The 23,858-nt window shown below is 40.2% G+C and overlaps 1 protein-coding gene across 3 annotated transcripts in view; it reads left to right on the forward strand.

Annotated features, from left to right (window-relative positions):
• The first annotated feature begins 9,570 nt into the window (after positions 1–9,570).
• The window catches only part of DISP1 (dispatched RND transporter family member 1), a 221,790-nt gene continuing 207,502 nt past the window's right edge, over positions 9,571–23,858 (forward strand). For all 3 annotated transcript variants that reach the window (XM_005216826.3, XM_005216824.3, NM_001038161.1), the window contains 1 exon segment: positions 9,571–9,665. Coding sequence is in view for 1 of the 3 variants with exons in the window: in XM_005216824.3 (XP_005216881.2) it covers positions 9,614–9,665 (52 nt within the window). In the remaining 2 variants the exon portion in view is untranslated.

Here is a 23,858-nt window from a genome sequence, read left to right on the forward strand (position 1 = left end):
AGGGTGTGCATTTGATCACTGGTCTGGGAACCAAGAATCCGCATGCTGCGGGGCCACTGAAAAAAAAAAAAAGACCGATTTAAAAAGACTAACAAGGACAGTATGCTGTCTTCGATAGAGTGATTTCTGTTCTATGGAGAGAGAGAAGTTGCAAGAAGGAAATGAAGGCAGTGTTTGACAAACTATATTTGCTAAGATGGGTTTCAGCCGTGCTCCCTTGTGTTTAGGGGATAGAGTGAAACCTGAGTGGGCAGAGGACATTGGCAAGGACCTCCACAGTGGCGCCTCAAGGCCTGGCATCTTAGACGACAGATGTAGACAGGTTCCTTGGCCCAGGGTAGCAGCAATGTCTCAGAAATTATTTTATATATAGTTTATCTCTCTTTGGGGTGAATACTAAACTGAGTGTGGAGGCACATAGGTCAGCAAAGATCATATCTACTTGTTAATGCTTTTTAAAATTTTATTTCCTAAAATTTATTTATTTTTAAGTGGAAGATAACTGCTCTACAATATTATGTTGTTTTCTGCCATATATCAACATGAATCAATCATAGGTATATGTCTATTTGTTAATGTAATCTCACTTCTCCATTTTCCAAAAATGCCGTATAAATTTCTCCAACATTCTTCGGGCTATAGTCCTCTGATACCAAATTTCTACTTGATTGCCAAAAGAAAAAAAAAGAACAAAAAATACAGAACATAATTAAAAACAAAACAAAACCAACCAAATCCACCCTACAGAAAAATACTTTAAAAGTAACTACAGTGAAAAGACTAACCTGGTTCAGTAGTACTTGTCCACTCTGTGCTTAGGTAAAAACTAGACTCACATACTAAAGAACACCCAATCCGTAAGTTATTACCTTTTAGCTACATGAAATTCAGATCGGTTTCTCTAATTCAGTCTTATATAATTTCCATTAATCCTTAACGATATTTACCACAGATCTTTGATCTTGCTTCTCTTCTTTTTTAATTGTAAAATGTTAAGATGGATACAAAATTGGGCAGTTGCCATATAGTGTGTTAACAGTCCAATAGTCTGTTCATAGTTTTGTGGGAGAAAAGTGGCCTTGATGTATTTAAGAAATCTTTCCTTTAGTAATGTTTAACAAATTTTCTTGTGTGCAAAAGGGGTACTAGATTTAGCAAGCAAAAATACAGGATTCTCAGTTAAATTTGAATTTCAGATAAGCAATAATAATTTCTTGCTAGAAGTATGTCCATGCAATATTTGGGAACATATTAATACTTACATGAAAAAATAATCTGAAACTCAAATTTAAGTGGGTGTCCCATATTTTATCTGATGACACTGTGCTCAGGGTACTTTCCTGGGCAGTGAGTATTTGCCATGGAGAAAGTCTACTTCAGGATGAAAAAAAAGAGGACTCAGAAAATAAAACCCTCTATGATTCTGTTATGGCTACTCAAGGCAGAAACATTCAACATGTACAGTATTGTTTGATTTGTAATGTTCAGGAAGCAACAGTTAGAACTGGACATAGAACAACAGACTGGTTCCAAATAGGAAAAGGAGTACATCAAGGCTGTATATTGTCACCCTGCTTATTGAACTTATATGCAGAGTACATCATGAGAAATGCTGGGCCGGAAGAAGCACAAGCTGGAATCAAGATTGCCGGGAGAAATATCAGTAACCTCAGATATGCAGATGACACCACTATTATGGCAGAAAGTGAAGAACTAAAGAGCCTCTTGATGAAAGTGAAAGAGGAGACTGAAAAAGTTGGCTTAAAGATCAACATTCAGAAAACTAAGATCATGGCATCTGGTCCTATCACTTCATGGCAGATAGATGGGGAAACAGTGGAAACAGTGTCTGACTTTATTTTTCTGGGCTCCAAAATCACTGCAGATGGTGATTGCAGCCATGAAATTAAAAGACACTTGCTCCTTGGAAGGAAAGTTATAACCAACCTAGACAGCATATTAAAAAGCAGAGACACTACTTTGCCAACAAAGGTCCGTCTAGTCAAGGCTATGGTTTTTCCAGTGGTCATGTATGGATATGAGAGTTGGACTATAAAGAAAGCTGAGGGCTGAAGAATTGATGCTTTTGAACTGTGGTGTTGGAGAAGACTCTTGAGAGTCCCTGGGACTGCAAGGAGATCCAACGAGTCCATCTTAAAGGAGATCAGTCCTAGGTGTTCATTGGGGGCACTGATGTTGAAGCTGAAATTCCAATACTTTGGCCACCTGATGTGAAGAGGTGACTCATTGGAAAAGACCCTGCTGCTGGGAAAGATTGAGAGCAGGAGGAGAAGGGGATGACAGAGGATGAGATGGTTGGATGGCATCACCGACTTGATGGATGTAAGTTTGAGTGAACTCCGGGAATTGGCGATGGACAGGGAGGCCTGGCGTGCTGCAGTTCATGGGGTTGAAAAAAGCCGCACACGACTGAGTGACTGAACTGAACTGAACTGAAAAATAAAGGAGGTGCAGTCTTCCCTGGTGGTTCAGTTAAAAATCCTTCCAATGCAGGGGACTCAGTTTCGATTCCTGGTGGAGGAACTAAGATCCCACTTGCTGCAGGGCAACTAAGCCCGAGCCCCATAACTAGAGAACCTGTCTGCCACAACTAGAGAAGCCTCCTTGCATGGCAACTAGAGAAACCTTGCACATGGCAACAAAGACCCAGTACAGCCAAAAAAAAAAAAAAAAGGAAGTGACTTCTTACCAATTCATCGTGATACTTTTGTAGAAAGGGCATATTCCTCTTTAAGACATACTCCTATTGTTTTCACAAGGAAAGTTTTATCTCAATCTTCTTAGACTGTAGTTTATTTCTTCTTGGGAAATAAGTTTGTATAATTGAGACCCTGAAGTAGAAAATGGTGACCAACTCCAGTATTCTTGCCTGTGAAATCCCATGGGCAGAGGAGCCTGGAGGACTACAGGTTGCAAAGAGTTGCACACAGCTTAGCGACTAAACAACGGAATTGAGATTCAGGGCTAAACATTCAGTCTATTACTCTACCTAATGGTAAGATTTTTAAGTTAGAAGTAGAACTGTGTGTCTGTTTCAGTTACCAGGCCAGGGAGAGAAATCTTTATTGAAGAGGAAAGGCTTATTTTCCTAGACTTGTTGGAATTTAGCAGGTGAAGCTTTTTCTGGCAGGAGCATTCCTGTTTAGTTTTGATTTTGTTGGAAAGAAAACAAAGTGAGGCTTGTGCCCCAGTCAGATGTGTGGAATGTCCATGGCTTTTGCAGAAAGGAAAACAAGGCTTGCAGTTTAAAATCATTAACATGTATAAAAGTCCTTCCAAACATACCCACCCAAACTTTCAGTTCATGAGTATCATGTCAAGTGTCTCTGGTGTGTTTTTCCTTTACATGTGGAATTCCCATTGGTGTGGGTTTTAAAGAAGTAGAAATATCTGATTATTGTACAATGTGTCCCCATGGAAATGATATGTTACATTTGAATTCCACAGGGGAAAAGAGGTGAAAAAGGCATTATTTTATTTCTGGTTTATAAATATGTTTACTTCAAGAGAGTATGAATTAGTGTTGAAAATATTTTAATGAAATATACAAACCTATAAAATTCGACCAAAATTAGATTTAGGGGAGGGGAGAATGGGGAATCATTGTTTAATAGGTATAGAGTTTCAGTTTTGGAAGATGCAAAAGTTCTGGAGATGGATGGGAGTGATGGTTATTCAACACTGTGAATGCACTTAATACCACAGAAATGCGTAACTGAACATGGCTCAAATGAGCAATTTTATGTTTTGTATATTTTACCACAAAAAATTTAGACCAAAATATAAAAGATCATGTTTTCAAAAATATTTCAGTTAAATTGAAGCATTTCTGGGGCAGCTCCCCCTTTAGGAAGAAAACACCACCCTCAATGTAATAAGACTCATCTTTCACTTTAAGTGATATTATTTGAGCACAGAAGACTGAAATCTTCACAGAAAACACCTTTATTTGGTACCTTGCAGTAGAGCTGGGAATTACTAACTGGAGAGCATTGGATGACCTTAATTGTCATTCAATTCATAATCTTTTACTAATATAATTGTATTTATACCTCAGAGAACATGCTATTGTGATTGCTCCCAACTATAGGCTAGTTTTGCCTGGAGAATCCCAGGGACGGGGGAGCCTGGTGGGCTGCTGTCTATGGGTTGCACAGAGTTAGACACGACTGAAGCGACTTAGCAGCAGCAGCAGCATAGACTAGTTTGGGCTTCCCTCGTGGTTCAGGTGGTAAAGAATGTGCTGGCAATGCAAGAGACCTGGGTTCCATCCCTGGATCAGGAAGATCCCCTGGTGAGGGGCATGGCAACCCACTCCAGTATTCTTGCCTGGAGAATCCCATGGACAGAGGAGCCTGGCAGGCTACAGTCTACAGGGTTGCAAAGAGTCAGACACGACTGAAGCGACTTAGTACACACGCAGGTAGACTACTTTATTTTGCTACAAATTACTAAACTACTGCAGGTGCAAGGGGAAGAGGATGTGGTTTTGGATGTGACTCTTAATGACATTGTTGTTTACACCGGTGGTGAAACAAACAAAGATAAGAAAGAGGATCAGGTATGAACTAAAGAGAATAGAGAATCTGTGAGTAAACTTCTTAAACATCTAACCTTATTAGCTCTGTTAATTAACCCTTCTATCTGTCTGAGCCAGTCAGAGAGTACTGAAAAAAAAAAAAAAAAAAACTAGGAAAACATTCCTTAGGATGTTCTTTCCTGGTTCAGAGGAACTATCTATTACCAGTGACACTCCCAAGTGTCTTCTAAACAGTTGTCATGGTTCTGCAGTCAGACTGATGCCATTATATAGACATGAGTGAACTCCAGAATCCAGGAGAGAGCAGGCTGGATAGTAGTGTACTTTTTAAAAAATGTATTTAATTATTTTGGCTGCACCAGGTCTTAGTTGTGGCAGGAGAGATCTAGTTCTCTTACCAGGGATCCAACCTGGACCCCCTGAATTGGAAGTGCAGAGTCTTAGCCATTGGACCACCAGAGAAATCCCTATAGTACACTTTTAAGGTTTTCACGATAGCCTTTTGAGAGTATTAGACTCTTTTACACCAAATAATCAGGTAAGTGGACTGGGAGAGAGATTTTTGAACTAGTCCTATCTCTGGGACTGTTGAATTATTCAACCTTAGAGAAATTGCTATGTTTAGCTGGACTTTAGCTCCCGCCTCTGTATAATGAAGAATTTGAAATACTGGTTTCTATAGAAAGACTCATAGACTTAGAAAACGAACTTACGGTTGCTGGGAGGAGGGGACAGTTAGGGGGTTTGGGATGGTCATGCACTCACTGCTATATTTAAATACCAACAAGAACCTATATAGCACATGGAACTCTGCTTAATACCTTGTGGCAGCCTGGATGGGAGGGGAGTTTGGGGGAGAATGGATACATGTATATGTATGGCTGAGTCCCTTCGCTGCTCTCCTGACACTATCACAGCATTGTTAACTGGCTATACTCCAATACAAAATAAAAAGTTTACAAAAAGAAGTGTGGGTTTCCAAAATCTTCCTCCATATTTACATACTGATGGTGGTATGATTTGCTCCATTAACGCCATGGTAACTCTGACAGTTTTCCTGTAGGCAGCAGTGGAGGTGTGAAAATCTTGCTCCTGCTGTTAATGGCAACCCACTCCAGTACTCTTGCCTAGAAAATCCCATAGATGGAGGAGCCTGGAAGGCTGCAGTCCATGGGGTCACAAAGAGTTGGACACGACTGAGCGACTTCCCTTTCACTTTTCACTTTCATGCATTGAAGAAGGAAATGGCAACCCACTCCAGTGTTCTTGCCTGGAGAATCCCAGGGACGGGGGAGCCTGGTGGGCTGCTGTCTATGGGGTTGCACAGAGTTGGACACAACTGAAGTGACTTAGCAGCAGCAGCAGTTGGGCCTGGGGTGAGAAGCTGACTCCAAAGTTCTGGGGAGAAGAGAGTGATGCAGAAAAGAGAGTGAACAGGCAACCTTGTGTCTTGTGGACTGATGTCTTGGAATTTCATTTCTAGGAATAAAAAGCTACTAACACTAAGCCAAGTCAAATGGGAAATTTACTGGAAGGACGCAGAATTTCCATAGAATTTAAGGACAGAAAGTTTAGCTGGACCCCATAAGGGTTTGGATTAAAAAACTGAAAAGATAGAAACTAAGATGACCTAATTATTTTTCAGATAATTATGTCTTCTCTTTCCCCTTCTTTCTCTCTTCCATATCGCTTCTCTCTCCTCTTCCCTCTGGTTTCCCTACCCATTTTTTTCCTACCAGCGTGGGACACCTTGCTCACGCCTAACCTAATCCTGGGTTTACGTCACATTTCTATTTCAACATGAAAGGGAGACCAAGTGGAGGGCTATATGTCAGTGCTTAAATCCATGCATGAGAGACCCTCTTAGCCTATTTGGGTTGTGTCTACATCCACCTCAGCTTCCCAGGTAGCTCAGTGGTAAAGAATCTGCCTGCCATGCAGGAGACACAAGAGAACCAAGTTTGATCCCTGGGTCAGAAAGATCCCCTGAAGGAGGAAATGGCAATTCATTCCAGTATTCTTGCTTGGAAAATCCTATGGACAGATGAGCCTGGCGAGTTACAGTCTATAGGGTCACAAAAAGTTGGGCATGACTGAATGCATGCTATATCCATTTCAGTTTGCTGTGGCAATGAATGTGGATCATTTGACTCAGTGCCTATTCAACAGGAGCTCTGGGAGTAGATTGTCTTAAGCAAAATTACTTTGGTTGCAAATAGCAGAAATCTTTCTTGCCTAGTTAAGCAAAACAAAAAAATATTTCAGAAGTACACAGGAATATTTCCTGTAATCAAAGAAAACAGGTCAGGTCCTGGGTCCTTGGTAAGGGGTGTTAATAGATCTTTTCTGTAGGGCACTGCCACGTGACTCAGCTTTAATGGCCACTTTCTCTCTGTGTTCCTTCAGTTCAGTTCAGTTCAGTTGGTCAGTCCTGTCTGACTCTTTGCGACCCCATAGACCACAGCACACCAGGTTTCCCTGTCCATCACCAGCTACTGGAGCTTACTCAAACTCATGTCCATTGAGTTGGTGATGCCATCCAACCATCTCATCCTCTGTCATCCCCTTCTCCTCCCACTTTCAATCTTTCCCAGCATCCAGGTCTTTTCCATTGAGTCAGCTCTTCACATCAGGTGGCCAAAATATTGGAGTTTCAGCTTCAACATCAGTCCTTCCAGTGAATATTTATGACTGATTTCCTTTAGGATGGACTGGTTGGATCTCCTTGCGGTCCAAGAGACTCTCAAAAGTCTTCTCCAACATCACAGTTCAAAAGCATCAATTCTTCCATGCTCAGCTTTCTTTATAGTCTAACTCTCACATTCATGACTACTGGAAAGACCATAGCTTTGACTAGGCAGACCTTTGTTGGCAAAGTAATGTCTCTGCTTTTTAATACGCTGTGTAGGTTGGTCATAGCTTTTCTTCCAAGAAGAAAGCGTCTTTTAATTTCATGGCTGCAGTCACCATCTGCAGTGATTTTGGAGCCCAAGAAAATAAAGTCTCTCACTGTTTCCATTGTTTCCCCATCTATTTGCCATGAAGTGATAGGACCAGATGCCATGATCTTAGTTTTCTGAATATTGAGTTTTAAGCTTAAATCTGTGTCTTTCTACTCCATCCAGAGGTGATACTATGCCCTCTAAGTACAGATGTTCTACAAGATGTCCAGTCTTCCTTTTATTTTACCATAGTTCTATCTCCATATATTGGAACATAGTTTGTTGCTGGCAAAAGGAAAAGAATTGGAAAAAACTGCTATACCATTTATTTCTAAAAAGGAAAAATGGGGTTTGGTGTGCAAGAGGGTACTGATTAAACAGTAGTAGTAGCAAGTAAGAGAATAGAGGCAACAGTCCTCATTACTGTAGCTGGTAATGAAGTTTCTTCCTTCTCAGCCCCTTCATCCCATGGTTGCCACAGCTTCAGCTGGCCACTCAGTTGGTTGGGGTGATTTGCCCAGTAGACAACCCCAGGGGTCTGAGCTCTGGTGGCCTTGCCTGTGTAGAGTTGTTATAGTCATCCATTGTTTTTACATCTGGGTATAACAGTTTAAATTGATGCTTTTGTACTATGGTGTTGGAGAAGACTCTTGAGAGTCCCTTGGACTGCAAGGAGATCAAACCAGTCAACCCTAAAGGAAATCTGTCCTGAATATTCACTGGAAGGACTGATGCTGAAGCTGAAGTTCCAATACTTTGGCCACCTGATGTGAAGAACTGACTCATCAGAAAACTGACCACCTGATGCTGGGAAGGACTGAGGCAGGAGGAGAACGGGTGATGAAGAATGAGGTAGTTGGATGGCATCACTGACTCTATAGACATGAGTTTAAGTAAACCCCAGGAGATGGTGATGGACAGGGAAGCCTGGTATGCTGCAGTCCATGGGGTCACAAATAGTTGGACACGACTGAGTGGCTGAATTGATGACAGCTTGAGAAAACACCCTCACAGGTACAATGTTCTATCCATGATCTTTCAAGTTATTTTCCTTTGATGAGTAGGCCAATCATCCTAATCAACCCATGAGTCAGTGTTTTGTCTGTTCCCCTACAGATAATGCGCTGATTCCCTGTTGCCTGGAGTCTAAAGTCTAAATTCCTTAGTATAACACAAAGCAGTCTTCCAGATCTGGGCTTGCCTCCTGTCACTGCTTCCTCCCGCTTTTCCGATCGCAGACCTTGCTAAATTAGGTGTACCCTCCTCCAGATCCCTAATTAAACCAAACTCTCTCTGGCATCCTTCTCCTCTGCATGCCCTTCTCTACCTTGTTTGACCTTTAACTCTTAGTCATCGTTCATTTCAGACTCACTGAGGAGCCAGTATTTCTATAGTCTTGTGTCTGCTCACCTTCCTACCGCCACCACTGCCTTCAGCTCGGCCATAGTTCCTCTAACGCGCGATGGTTTCATTGCACTTATTTGTTCATATATCTGTCCCTATACTACCCTAAGTTTCCCGAGGGACGGGTCGCTGTTTGATTTACTCTCTGCCTAGTTCATTGCCCTGAGTGCCTCCCTCGCTTCATAAGACAGGGGTTTGCATCTGTTTACAGCCTAGTCGTTCAATAAGTGATATATAGCAGGTGATAAACATCTGGATTAAGGAATGAAGCAGTGCTGCCTTGTGGTGTTATTCATCTCTGTTTATATTTATGTCAATTTTCAACTAGATTGTGGGGGCAGGGGTCAGGGTCTGAGTCATCTTGTTCTTCTGGGGGCGTCAGCAAGAACAGCCCCTTGGTCAAGCGATTGCAGGTGCGTTGGCTCATCGGCTGTAAAGAGAAGCTGCAAGGAGAAAGACTTTTGGCGCCTTGGCCCTTCACGGTAAGCCTTTTTTCTCTCGGCCGGGTGCCCACGACCCCTGTTAACCCCCAGCGAATCCTCCTGACGTTCTGGCTAGACCCCACGGTGCGGTCTTTGCCCGCCGGCCGGCGGGGAGCGGGCGGGACTTCCGCTCCCGCTCGCGAATGCCTTCCGGCGCGAGGCGGAAGCCCGGCTCCGGTCCAGATCGGAGCCGGAGAGTCCCCAGGCACTTGTCTCCTCAGTGGATGCTTCTCGGCGCCCCTGCCGCCGCCCCGCGTCGCGGGACGCGGAGACCGGGTAGGGACGGGAGAATCGGGACTCCCCGCACGGGCAGAGGGAGAACGGTGACCCCAGGTTTGAGGGAGGGGAGTAGAATTGGGGGTCGGGGACCGGGGGCGGGGAGCTCAGGGCAGCCTTGAGGGTCTGGGGAGGGAGGCACTGGGGACCCTGAGGCCGGAGAGGCCCTGAGAAGGGGAGGGGGAGTGGCGGGTGACCCTGGGCAGGAGGCTTCTCGGAGGAAGGCTGTCTCGCTTGGGGGAGTGTCCCGGGACTTTGCAGAGATCGTCTGTGAGGGTGGCATGAGTTGGCAAAGGTTGGCTTGCTGAGGAGGTTTGAGAGCAGGGAGTCAGCCCTTCTCTGAGGGTCGTAGGTGAGAAGGACTCTTGACCTAACGGATTAGAAAGATGATCAGACCACCTATTGGATGCTGAACTCCTGTTGCCTCATTTGCAATTAATCCTGGTTTACTGATGCGGCTTTTTTTTTTTTTAAACCCTTGTGAATTTCGGGGAAGAATTTACATTTCCAGGGAAAACTTGAGCTCTTCCGCACCCAGGTTCAACTTATGTTGCATTTCTTTGTCAAATAGATATTACTTTAAAGTTATCCTCATACTAGTAAGCCAGCTGAAGTTTCCCTTTTGGAATCTTTGCTACCTTGCAGAGTTTAGACTGTCTTATTTTCTTTGTCATGCAATCAGCTTCTAAATGCATTTAGAATTACAGTGATAATTACATGGAAAGCCAGTGCAGTCACGTTGTCAGTTACTGTTCATTGTTTTTCTGCATAACTTTGTAATGTATTTTTATTACAAGTTATCCGGTTGTATTTAGTTTTTGAGTAGCAATTCCCATGGGTTTACTGTTACTTTTTATTTCTGCTACAAGGAAAACATGTATTTTCCATTGGTAGATTTTTTAAAAGTATTGATAACCCAAGATCTGTTGTTATATACATATTAGCATATTTAGTTTTCCTTATTGGCAATTGTGTAGTGTGTGGGCTTGGTTTTATCATTACCAGAGGTAATTATTATTAATTTTAGTTACTGTCTGCATTTTATTTATGTTTTATGGACTACAATTGATATGTACTTCCTAATCTACATCATTATAGTGTCTCACTTCTATGTACTTACAAAGACTGTTTTAGCTTTAGGTAATGGCAAATTTTGTATTTTTGTCACAAACTGGGCAAGGTACCTAGGGAGAGCATTGTCCTTGGTGGAGGGTGATATCTGATGATTGAGTCTTTTGCTTGTTTCAAGCAGTTTATATTTCAAAGGTTAACATTTTTTTATTTTTGAAACTATAGTATTGGTTTGTAGATCTTTTAGATCTGATTTAGTGATTTGACTTGCACTAATTCAAGTAAACCTGAGCAGTTTATGTTTATTGATGGCTTGGTGTCTTGCTAGCTTGTAAACTCTTTTCCTCAGCTTTCATGAAGCATACTTGACAAATCAAAATTGCGTATACTTGAGGTGTATAACGTGATAACTTGACATGTATGTATATTGTGAAATGATTATCACAGTCAAGCTAATTAACAAACCATCACTTCACATAGTTACTAATTTCTCTCTTTCGTTTGTGGTGAGAACGCTTAAGATGTACTCTTTTAATAAATTTGAAGTATGCAGCATAGTATTATTAAGCTAAACTCTTGATGGCCTTGAAAATGTATGCTTGTGTAAGATTGTTACAACTTCCTGTGTTTAGGGGCACACCTGAAACTTTCAAGTGGAAAGCATTACGTAAACATAAATAATGCTGTAACATGAAAGGAAATTGAATAATTTTTCAAATTAGAAAGTGAAAAGATGACACTGATCTTTAAAGCTATTGAATTAAATGTCAAGTAGATTTCTCTATGTTTTAATTTAATCTTATTTCTTTAGATAGTACTGTTTTTCTGAAAAGGCCTTTTCTGATTTTTCCATATATTGTTGATTTGAAAATGTGTTCTTTTCCCCTTTCCTTTGGGTTTTAGGAGAAAGCCTGTAGGTTCTTGGACATTAGTTCACAGGAGAGGAAGTGCTCATTTTTGAAACATAAGAGTCCTGCTTTCTGTAGCAAGTTTCTAGTTATGTGTCTGAGTAGTATGTTTGAAGTTTGATTGCTTTGTGTTCTGGATTATCTTTGGAATTTTTGTCTTTTGTTCTAATGCTGAGTAAATTTCTTAGCCTTCTCTAGATAAATTCTAAGTATTATTTTGTAGGATTTAGATGTATTTTACAGTTTAACCAGTAGTGGCATTTTTTAAAAAAATCAGGGTGTGGCTGATTACTCATTATTCTTATGAATTTACTATTTTTTATTTCTGCTGCACTGAAACATGTATCTGTGCATTGGAAGAACTGTTAAAACAGCTATAATCAAAACTGACTTGATATATACATGCTGGCACGTTTCTTTTTAATCATTAGTTTGTAGTATGTGAAGTAGTAGCTTGTTATATTGAGGTTTTTGCTTCTGTACTCTGATTGGGCTTTCTTGGTGGCTCAGTGCTAAAGAACCCATCTGCCAATGCAGAAGATTTGGGTTCGACCCCTGAGTGGGTAAGATCCCCTGGAGAAGGAAATGGCAACCTACTCCAGTATTCTTGCCTAGGAAATCCCATCAACAGAGGAGCCTGGCGGGCTACAGCATGGGGTTGCAAAGAGTTGGACATGACTTAATGACTAAACAACAACTCTCTGATTATCAATTTTATGATTGTGTAGTCAATTCTCAGTTATCTGCATACCCTAGTGGGCAGCCATTCCCTGCCTTTTGATGGAATCAGGAGGATTTGTTACAGCTGAGGAGTACAGCTTTGAACAGGGGGATATCAAGCAGAGTGTTGATCTGCTGATTTTACCATCCAACTGTGTACTGCCTTTGATGCAGGCCCTCGGCAAGATTAACGGAGGCATAGTCGACCCCTTCTTTTAAAAGCTCTTTCTGTCCTTTTTCTTCTCTGAGTTAGACCTTTTTTTTCATAGTGACTATGATGACATGGCCCTCCGTATGATGCAAGGCAAACAGAAGCTGAAAGGACTGCAGTTATGTTAGTAGAGCCTTGTTCATTCTGCTGAGTCTGAGCCCATAAATCTTGGCAAATTTTCCAGTCTCCAGGCATTGGGTTATGGCTGTGAACCACTTGTTTACATTATTGTTGTTTGAAAAATAGTTTTAATGCTAAATCATAACTGATTGAGGTGATATCTAGAGACTCTACTTAGTTCTGTTTGAGAGAGGTATCACATTAGATTTTATATGAGCTTTTCTATTAAAGTGATAATGATACGCTTCACAGTTACAAATATTGTAGAAAGTACACTGATTGCTTTTAATATTTGTTGTTCTTATTATTAGCTTTTGTTTTTATTTTGAGATTCCGAGGTAAAGAAAAACTATTGGATAAAAGATTTGGGCAGAGGTTGAAGAGGCTGACCATTACTGGTGACATGTTAAGGGGTAATGTTTGAAGCTGTCTGCAGTGGTTGGAAGGAGTGTCTAAACATTAAGGTTGTTTCATATTGCCAGTGCCTGGTGATGATAAGAAACAGAAAGACTTTTAGTTGCTTTTATTATTGTTTTAAAATACCCTTCTGACAGTGTGCTCCCTCATTGCCTGTAGTGGGCAGGGAAAAAAATCCCTTCCATCTCTCCCACCTCTGTGAGAATGACCTGGCACAGGCTGGGAAGTAAAAGTTTATATGGTAATTAGGAGTGTTGGAGAGGTTTAAGGGAAGGGTTGAAGGTTCAAGAAGTGTCAGTCGCTTAGTCCTGTCCAACTCTTTGCCATCCCATGGACTGTAGCCCACCAGGCTCCGCTAGTCCATGGGGTTCTCCAGGCAAGACAAGAGGGAGACAATATATATGTATGTGTGTATATGTGTGCAAGTCACTCGGTAGTATCTGACTCTTTGTGACCCCATGGACTATACAGTCCATGGAATTCTCCAGGTCAGAATCCTGGAGTGGGTTGCTGTTCCCTTCTACACACACACACACACACACACACATCCATGAAATTCTCCAGGCACACACACACACACACACACACACACACACACACACATAGAAATACATCCATGGAATTCTCCAGGCCAGAAAACTGGAGTGGGTTGCCGTTCCGTTCTCCAGATACACGTGTGCGTGCACACGCGCACACACACACACACACACACAATTTTGATTTGCATTGTTGTATGGCATAAACCAACACAACATTGTAAAGCAATTATTCTCTAATTAAAAAACAAATTAAAAGGACATGTGAATAAAAAACAAATATTGAAGTTTATTTGCAAAATTGAGAGGAAGTAAACATTGGGATTGATGAGAACACTGTAGATGCCAGAAGACCAAGCACTATTTATGAGTGAACTTGTGTTAATTACAGCAGAGGAGGGCGGGTAGGCCCTAGGAAGTGATACATAATCAAGTTATAAGCTTTCCCACAAGAACTAGTAAGATAAGCAGTATCAGTCAACTCCTAATATTTTAAACCTAAATAATGACTATTTCATAGTAATTGAATAAAGTTGCAAAAATAAAAATAGTACAGGGAACCACCTGTATAGTTAACTCAGATTCACCTATTTTTAACATTTTACCTTATTTGCTTTATCACTTAAGTAAGAGCACTTTGATGAAAGTAGAAAGCTCATATAAAACATGCTCCCAAATATAACTGCTAACTTTATTTCTTTTCCTAGTAAAGTTTTTTGTTGGTTCTAACTCTGAGTTCTAGAGCTGGAAAGGACTTTGGGAAATAATCTGATTTGACTCCCTTAAGGATATTAAATGTTGACCAATCCAGGACAAGTAGGTTTTGAGTTCTAAATCTCTATAGCCTCTTCCAGGGTCTTATCATCCTGACATGTTGGATTCGTTTCATTTGATCTCAAAAAAAGCATGTAAAATGTTATTCTCTAGACCTGCCTGTAATCTTGCTTGCAACCATTTAAGTCCACCTCTTCTAAATCTCATTTCCTTTTCCTATAGAAAACAGCTGAACAGCATTCTTTAGAAGAACACACAACTTATTCTATAATAAATACCTTGTTACTATTCTTTGGATAAGACTCTCTTTTCCTTGAGGTTTTCTACTCAAAACATGCTTTCTGTGTCTCTACTTAAATCACAAGGTCTGAACTTGGTTGATTTTTATGATAATAGGTTTTTCATATCCTTTTTAAAGTCAGGTGAACAGAGCTTAGAAGAGTCAGACTAATGTAGAACAATAACAGTGATAAGTTATGTATAAATTATTTAGGTAGTGCTTCTCTTATTTGGTCCTTTGATCCTTGAGGCAGGAGAGGTGGTATCCTTAGTTCAGAGGTAGAAAAACTTAAGCCACAGAAAGGTTCACTGACTGGCTAGGCTGGGCTGGAACTGGGATGCAGCTATTCAGCATTTTTGAATGAAAACACTGCACTTGTATAACTGAATTTTAAATTGAGATTCATGACTTTACACTTGCTTCCTGTTAAATTTTATCCCACCTGTGTTTCAGCTGTTCACCATTTTAAAGGAAAAGTCTTCCAACCCTAAATACAGTTCTCTTTTTCACCGCATCTCACTTTGAGGTCCTTACATACCATGTATTTTAAAATGTACCTTAAAATCACTTGGCTGTCTTATTTCTTCTCTCCTTTCTCTAACGTAACTTGCTACTAGGGAAATAAAGAGTCTGTTGCCTCAGCCTGTACTTTTTCTTCTGCACTTAAAAGAATGTTATTGCAGAATTGGATGAACCTGTAACAGTCCCTTAATCCATTCTTCTACCTGATTTGGGTACCCTGATAACACTTCTTATCCCAAAGGACTTTAGGCCCTTGCCTGAATACATAGAGTGACTAGGTGTTCACTTCCTTTTTATGCAACAGATCCAAATTACCTATTGTGTGTATTTTTTTAAAAATCTAGTTGGTTTTAGTTGTAGAGAGACACAGAAGAACTATTTCCTCTTTGCTATGTAAAGTTTTGTCACATATTTAAAGATAATTATGTCTTATTATCTCTTCTTCAGGTTAAATAATGCCAATATCTAGATCTCTCACTAACCCAGTTGTCTTATTCTGGATGCAGTAGATTGTCAGTATTTTGAAAATTCAGCTTCCATAACTGTCTACACTAGTTTAGGTGTCTGATCAAGGCAGCAAATAGTGGGACCGTTAACTTCCTGTAAGGTGGATACCATACCCTTTTTGTCCAAAATTGTGTTAATATCCAAGCAGACACATCTTGCTCTTATATTAAGCATTTGGTAAGCCAAAGCCCCTACATTTCTGCAGGAACTCTCTGTTAGTGTGGTCCTTGTACCTGTAGAGCTGATTTTTAAATTGAAATGCATAACTTTACACTTACTCCCTATTTAATTTTATCCTACCCGTGTTTCAGCTATTCAGCATTTTAGCTTATAAAGACATACATTGGTCTCAGTATTCTTGTTTGTGTATTAGCCATCGTTTTCAGCTTTGTCCTCTCTATTTATAATACTTATTTCTCTGAGATTGTGTTGAGTCAGGGCTGGCTTTGGGCTATTTGTGGCTAAGTAGCTAATGCACCTTGTAGGTTTAGAAGTGGGTCATATAGAAAGTTCTCTGCAGAGAAATGTGAGAAGTGCTAGTTCCCTGGACCTGGTTGCCTTATTCCCTGGGAGACTCAAGAATTACTTATAGACCATTTCAAAGCCTTGCTGTTATTTTTTCCTCTTCCTTCCACTCACTTTTACATGCATGTCTCTGAAGAGTTCCAACGTGCCTGTCTCTCTTAGCTCTCAAAACTGAATGTCACCACTTAACCTAGAATAGTTGGAAACTTGGTTTAAAGAAAGTATCTGGGACCCACCCTTACTTATGTTTACGGTGTTGCTTTGGGATTTAGTCTTTGAGATACTTAAAGACTATAGATGGGGAAACAGTGGAAACAGTGTCAGACTTTAGTTTTCTGGGCTCCAAAATCACTGCAGATGGTGATTGCAGCCATGAAATTAAAAGACACTTACTCCTTGAAAGGAAAGTTATGACCAACCTAGATAGCATATTAAAAAGCAGAGACATTACTTTGCCAACAAAGTTCCGTCTAGTCAAGGCTATGGTTTTTCCAGTGGTCATGTTGGATGTGAGAGTTGGACTGTATAGAAAGCTGAGTGCCGAAGAATTGATGTTTTTGAACTGTGGTTCAACTTGGAGAAGACTTGGAGAACTTGGAGAAGACTTTTGAGAGTCCCTTGGACTGTAAGGAGATCCAACCAGTCCATCCTAAAGGAGATCAGTCCTGGGTGTTTATTGGAAGGACTGATGCTGAAGCTGAAACTCCAATACTTCGGCCACCTTGTGCGAAGAGTTGACTCATTGGAAAAGACCCTGATGCTGGGAGGGATTGGGGGCAGGAGGAGAAGGGGATGACAGAGGATGAAATGGCTGGATGGCATCACCAACTTGATGGACATGAGTTTGAGTGAACTCCAGGAGTTGGTGATGGACAGGGAGGCCTGGTGTGCTGTGATTCACGGGGTCGCAAAGAGTTGGACACGACTGAGCGACTGAACTGAACTGATGGGCTCTTACTTACACTCTAGGGCTTCCCTGGTGGCTCAGTGTTAAGAATCCACTTGCCAGTGCGGGAAATGCGGGTTCCGTCTCTGGGTTGGGAAGATCTCTTGGAGAAGGAATGCGAGCCCACTCCAGTAGTCTTGTCTGGAAAAATTCCATGGACAGAGGAGCCTGGTGGGCTATAGTCCATGGGGTCTCAAAGAATCTGACACGACTTAGCCACTGAGCATGAGCACGATTCACACTCTAAGACTTAAAACTGCCATGAACTATAAAAAGGTGTTTAGAGAGACTTGTACTTGGAAACAATAATTAACATTCTTAGAAACTAGGCTTGCCGTTGGCCTTAGTCCATTATACATGTGTGTGTATAATATGTAGACTTATGTGGAGATTATTTCCACTTTCAGTCAATGTCAAACCTTAACATTTTTAATCTAGTAATCTGTTACAGTTGCATATACTGAACATTTCTGCCCTCTTGAATGCGGTTCTAGAGCTGTTCTGTGCAGAACAAGAGACAGCTCTCAGTAACATAATTGAATGTGGAAAATGGACTGGCTTAGAGTAGAATCTTTCTGTCTGATGCTCAAGGGCAGTTGCCTCGGTGATGACTGGGTTCTTTCATTGACTCTGTAACACTGCCAGTTCTCTTCACAATTGGTTGGAAATAATCACAGTGACAGCTCCAGTGTGCTGGAGGACTTAGAGGTCCTAAGCCATTTCTTGTGTATTTAATACAGCAGGGGAGAGGAGATACAGAAACTGCACCTACATTGAGAGATCTGTGTTTTTCTGTAAAAATGACTTCAGCTAGCCAGTGAAAGTTGTGTTTAAACTCTTGAAACACATTAGATTTGTTTCAAAATTGTGGGCAAGATTAGTGTCTTTGTTAGTGAAATTTGGTCAAAAAGATTTCATTAGTTTAGACCAGTGGTTCTTAACCTGGCAGAGCCAATAAAAACAAATGTCTTGTAGTCCCCCCTTTACTATGCTGAAGTGAATTCATAGATATATTGTAACTACTTGCAAAACTGACTGCAAAGGAATGAACATAATGTTCTAACTGTAAATATAAAGGAGAAATAAAGTCATTATATATATTTTTCAAAACATATATGCTCTATACATAGCAAGTGGTTAACTTTGTTACCTGTGTCTGGAATTATTGTGACTGAAATAAGTAAAAATTCAGGTTTATTCAGATAAATTGTACTTACATACATTGAATTCTATTGCAGTCATTGAGGTGATTTTCCAAAATGTTGAATTAACTCTTCGCAAAATTCAGAAAAAAATTTAAATACAGTCTTGCCTTGACTTTCAGAGGAATTATACTTTGGGCAAGCTTATGTATTATTAAAAATGTGAAAAAGAATTCCTATTTGTATGTTAAATGGAGTTAGAGTCTAGACTTAGATAATTTAAACCGGTCTGTTTCTAGTGGGATATTAAAAAATCGAGGAGGATGCAGGATTATCCTCTGTTGTACAGCAGTGCCCCTCATTCCTCAATGCGCCAAGTACCCTCCATGGCCCCAGTCATTGTCAAAACCAAGAAATGTTCACACAAACTTTCAAAACATCCCATAGGGTTTAAAATTAAATCGTATTATTTTTCAGCTTCATAAGCTTAAAGGAAGCCAGTTTCTTTTCAGTGTGTATGTGTGTGTGTGTAGAACTATCTTTTTAGATTAGGGATAACAACTATGTTTTAATGTCACAGTTCTGGTTCATTGGTGATGGTTGCCTTGAGCATTGTATTAAACATTCTGAGGCAAAGTCCAACCTCAGTAGGAAATAGTATTGTGATTGATTAGTCATGTCTGCCCTAGGTAGAAGGGGAAATGGCTGTGTGGACAGCTGCCACATATCCCATCTCAAGATAGTGCAATATATCTTCACCCACTGGGTACCAATACCCCCACCTTATGAGGTTTGGGAACACGTGGGGAAGGTTTTGGTTGTCATAGTGATGGATATGTATTTGTGACTGTTCATGAAACCGGGAATGCTAAATGACCTACAGTGCTCTAGATAGTTCCACACTGTAGGAAAATATCCTATCCAAAAAGCATGAAGTTACTTATTGAGGAATAACCAATCTAGCTTGGAAAACAGTTCATTTATAGAACCTATTCTGAGCCAGATGGTTACTGGTGTTGGATATAGAGATATCTTGGCATTGAATGGGAGTTTGCCATATGATCTCCAGGGTCTTTTCTAGCTCCTTGATTTCATGTGTATAAATCAGAGCTTAGCAAACTATGGTCCACAGGCCACATCTGGCCTGTTTTAGTAAATCAAGTTTTATTGGAATATCAGCCATACTCATTCATTTATGTACTCTCATTGGCTGCCTTAGGGCTACAATGGCAGGGCTGAGTAGTTGCCAATGAGACTTTATGGCCTGCAAGGCCTAAATACTACTGACCCTTTACAGAAAAAAAGTTTATAGGTATCTAGAATCAGTAACACTTTTTGAATGGAACCAGCATATGAACTGATATTTCTAAATATGTCATTCTGTGTCTTTAGTAGTTTCTGTGTATCTTGGGATTCTAAGATCTTTTTCTGTGTCAGTGTACCATGGCGGGCTAACTAGTTGATGAATCAACAATAAAACTTAGAGCTGGAAAATTCCCAGCTTGATTCTGTAAATATACCTCAATAAAGTACTGCAAAGTCTACTACTTCTCTTTGCCTGATTCCTTAGTCTTTAAAATTGGGCTGTAAGTGACTTTCTTCAGTAATGTTATATAATGTCTAGTTATGAAACTCTTTGAAGGCCATGAAAATGAGAAAAAAAGTTGAATCTCAGAATTTTCTGAAGTCAGTTTTGGAATTTAACAGTTCAATGTGGAAAACGTCACTATTCTTTTTCTTCCTATGTATTTTAATAAAGAAAAGCACAGTGAGATAATCATTGCGGTAACATTCTGAATACTTATTTAAAATGCTTTAATATTTTAAAGAGGTTACAAGAAACAGACATCTGTTAATTCTTACTTAAAAAAGAAAATACTAGTTTGAGTATTTAGTATGTTAGTGTAGCAGTCAGGGTTCTCAAGAGAAACAAAACCACTCTCATTTGTAGTGCATATGTGTGTTTTTAAAAAGAGATTTGTTTTTGTGAATTGACTCATGACATGGTGGGGGGACAAGTTCAAAATTTGTAGGAAAGACTGCCAGATTTAAGGTCAGGTGATGCTTCAGTATTGAGATAGGATTCTTTCTCTGGGAAAACTCTTACTCTTAAGCCCTTCGACTGATTAGATGTGTCCCACCCACATTGTCAAGGGTAATCTTCTTTACTTAAAGTCAATTTACTGTAGATATTAACCACATCTACATAATACCTTTACAGTAACACCTAAATTAATGTTTGATTAAGTGACTGGGTACTATAACCTGGCAAAGTTGACAGATAAGACTAATCTTCACAGTTAGTATGTGGAATACTTTTGGTGTATTAAACAAATATGTGGTGTATGAAATATTGCAGTAGTGATTAGTTAATAGGAAAGTCTGTGTGTTCATAGCCTAGTAGTCTTTAAGGGATTACCTGGGTTTTCAGTCATGTGTCAAATAGAGAATGGAAAATGGATAACTTAATCCACCTTGTCACCCTTTGAAATTTACGTTTTTCTCTGTTTTTGTGGTTTTAATATGTTGTATATTAATTTTTTTAAAATGTAAGATGCCTTAAGTAAGTTTAATCATTTCATAACAGTTTTTCTGTTTTTACAAGTTAATGGCTTTTGGTAGCCTTTTTATAAGAAAAAAAAAATGTAGATCTAGGAATTAGTCTTGAACGTATTTAGTCTAATTCCCTTCATTAACAGTTGAGAAACTAGTCTCGGAAAAGTGGAGTGATTTGCCCTGGTAACATGCTATGCTATGCTAAGTCACTTCAGTCGTGTCCGACTCTGTGCGACCCCGTAGATGGCAGCCCACCAGGCTCCCCCGTCCCTGGGATTCTCCAGGCAAGAACACTGGAGTGGGCTGCCATTTCCTTCTCCAATGCATGAAAGTATAAAGTGAAAGTGAAGTCGCTCAGTCATGTCTGACTCTTAGCAACCCCATGGATTGCAGCCTTACAGGCTCCTCCGTCCATGGGATTTTCCAAGCAAGAGTACTGGAGTGGGGTGCCATTGCCTGGTAACATATCCTACTGTAAAAGAACCAAGATTAGAAGCCAGATCTATCCAGTTCTGGTTTCCAATCCAGGGCCTTTTCTGCCACCAGAATGGTTACAGTTAAATGATGCTAATCATGGGCAGGTTTTCTGAAGAGAAAGTCATTTTGAGTCTTATTTAAGGGAGTGAATATGAATTAATAGTTGAGAGAATAGTGGTGAAATTCATGCCATTCAATGACACTGAAAGGAGGGGGAGGGCAGAGAGAAGTGTGATACTGTAAGATATTTCCAACTGGACGACGCATCCACCTGGGGCACACAGTGACATGGGATACCCCCGGGGCTTGAAGAGATTTTACTAGGAAATACAATACAGCCTAGCCACTGGATGATTCACAGGGGATATTCCCAAGGATCTTAAGAGTAGGTAACACTTGGACCAAGATAAGTTACTGAAAGCTTTCTTTGTTGAGGAGATTGAGAATAGAGAAGAATGTAGCTGTTGTAACTCAAGTGCTCTCTGTAAACCCGCATAGGGCAAGGGTTTGGAATTCCTCTAGGAGGGAATTTTAAGGACCTTGGGGCATAGAGAAAAGTTGTAGGATGTAAAGGGATCCTTTAGAAGGTTGCCAGGTTTCAGGTATAATCTGAGCTTCCTTATCTGTAAAATCATAATACCTGGATGCACATAGTTGTTATAAGGAGTAAAGGGCATACTGTGTGTAATGTGCTTAGCAACGTCTGGCACATAGGATTCAGTAAACAATAGCATTTATTTTATTATGTCATAGCAATTGGCTGAGGGTCTAGAGTGAGATCCTTTTTTCCCTACTTCCTTATTCTTTACATCTCCTCCATTGCTCTCTATCGTGCCTTTTCCCCCAAGTATTTTTTAATTTATTTTTAATTAGAGGGTAAATGCTTTACAATATTGTGTTGGTTTCTGCCATACATTGGCATGAATCAGTCAAAGGTATATTTGTCCCCTCTGTCTTGAACCTCCCTCGCACCTCCCACCCCACCGCACCCCTCTAGGCTGTCGCAGAGCACCAGATTTGAGCTACCTGCGTCCTACGGCAGATTTCCACTGGCTGTATCTGTTGTACCTACGGTAATGTGTATGCTTCAGTGCTGCTCTCTCAGTGTGTCTCACCCTCTCCTTCCTCCCCTGTCCGTAAGTCTGTTTTCTTTGTCTGTATCTCCGTTGCTGCCCTGTAGGTAGGTTCTTCAGTACCATCTTTCTAGATTCCATACATATGCACTTGTATATGGTATTCTCCTCTCAACAAAGGAGAAAATTATATTAACAAGAAACACTAGGGGACTCCTCAGCATGCTTCTTGTTTCAGGTTTCTTACTTCTGGGCAGGTGCAGGTCTCTGACTCTGTTTAGTACTTCTCTACCTCTGTGATCCTCAGGCTAGCTCTTTTTTGAATAAACTGTGCACTTTTTGGGGGGAGACCATATTTCAATTTCAAAATTCCATCTCATCAAATTAAAAGGATGTATTTTTCTAACAGCACTATCTCCAATTAACTTTGTTGCCTTTCCCCCACCCCCAACACTCTTTGGAATTTAATTGTGAAGATATGGTTGGGAAGGGAAGTGGAAAGTATAAGATTTTGGAGTAACTTCTCACTTTCCTCTTCAGAGGGTTATTTCTTTTAGTTTTGAGAAAAAAGCAAACTATTTGATGGATGTCAACTCCAAAGATAACTGGTTTAAAAAAAAAAAAGGAATTTTCTATGTTAATTGTGTGTTAAGATAGAAAAACACTTAAGAATATAGACTTGGTAATCAAGTGACAGATTTTTTCAGTGTGTAGGCTTATGGGTTTTTTGGTTTGTTTTTTGGCTGTGTCTTAGGGCATACAGGATCTTAGTTCCTTGACCAGGGATTGAACTTGTGCCCCCGGAAGTGGAAGCACAGGTTATAATCACTGGACCGTCAGGGAAGTCCCATGGGCTTAGAGTATCTGTCTCAACTTTACTGCGACTGTTTCTGAACCAGACCTGGAAACCATTGCACTAGTGTTCAGAGGCTGGTAAAGTTTACACTTAACTTGGAGTGACTTAGTATGTTATCATTCGAAGGAGCCTTTGCAGTGCTTGAAGATCTGTTAAAAAAGAGTTCTTTCTTGGAACACTTAGAGGTGAAAGAGAGGTTCTGTGCACAATTTTATATGCTAGGCTTTTAAATTTAAACTGAGAAATGTGTTGTATGTCTACATTCATAAGCAAAGGAGTTCAGAAAAGCTTGAAAGAGGCCTTTAAGGAGAAGTGAATTTGACTCTTTCTTTCTAGAGATCCTTATTTTTCCCCCCAAAGATGCAACTAAATAAACATTACACTTTAGTGATTTTTGATTTTTCTATAGTTTGATCATAAGATAGAACAGCTTTTTATTTTCAGGCCCCAGTGTTTCAAATTGTATGGTATTCTGTTTCACAGTCCTACAGTTGGTAAGTATTGGTGGTCTACAGTAGCATTTGGTCAGTGAGACATGCTGGTAATTATTGT

Source organism: Bos taurus, chromosome 16 (genome assembly GCF_002263795.3).
Source record: "Bos taurus isolate L1 Dominette 01449 registration number 42190680 breed Hereford chromosome 16, ARS-UCD2.0, whole genome shotgun sequence".
NCBI classification, from domain to species: domain Eukaryota; kingdom Metazoa; phylum Chordata; class Mammalia; order Artiodactyla; family Bovidae; genus Bos; species Bos taurus.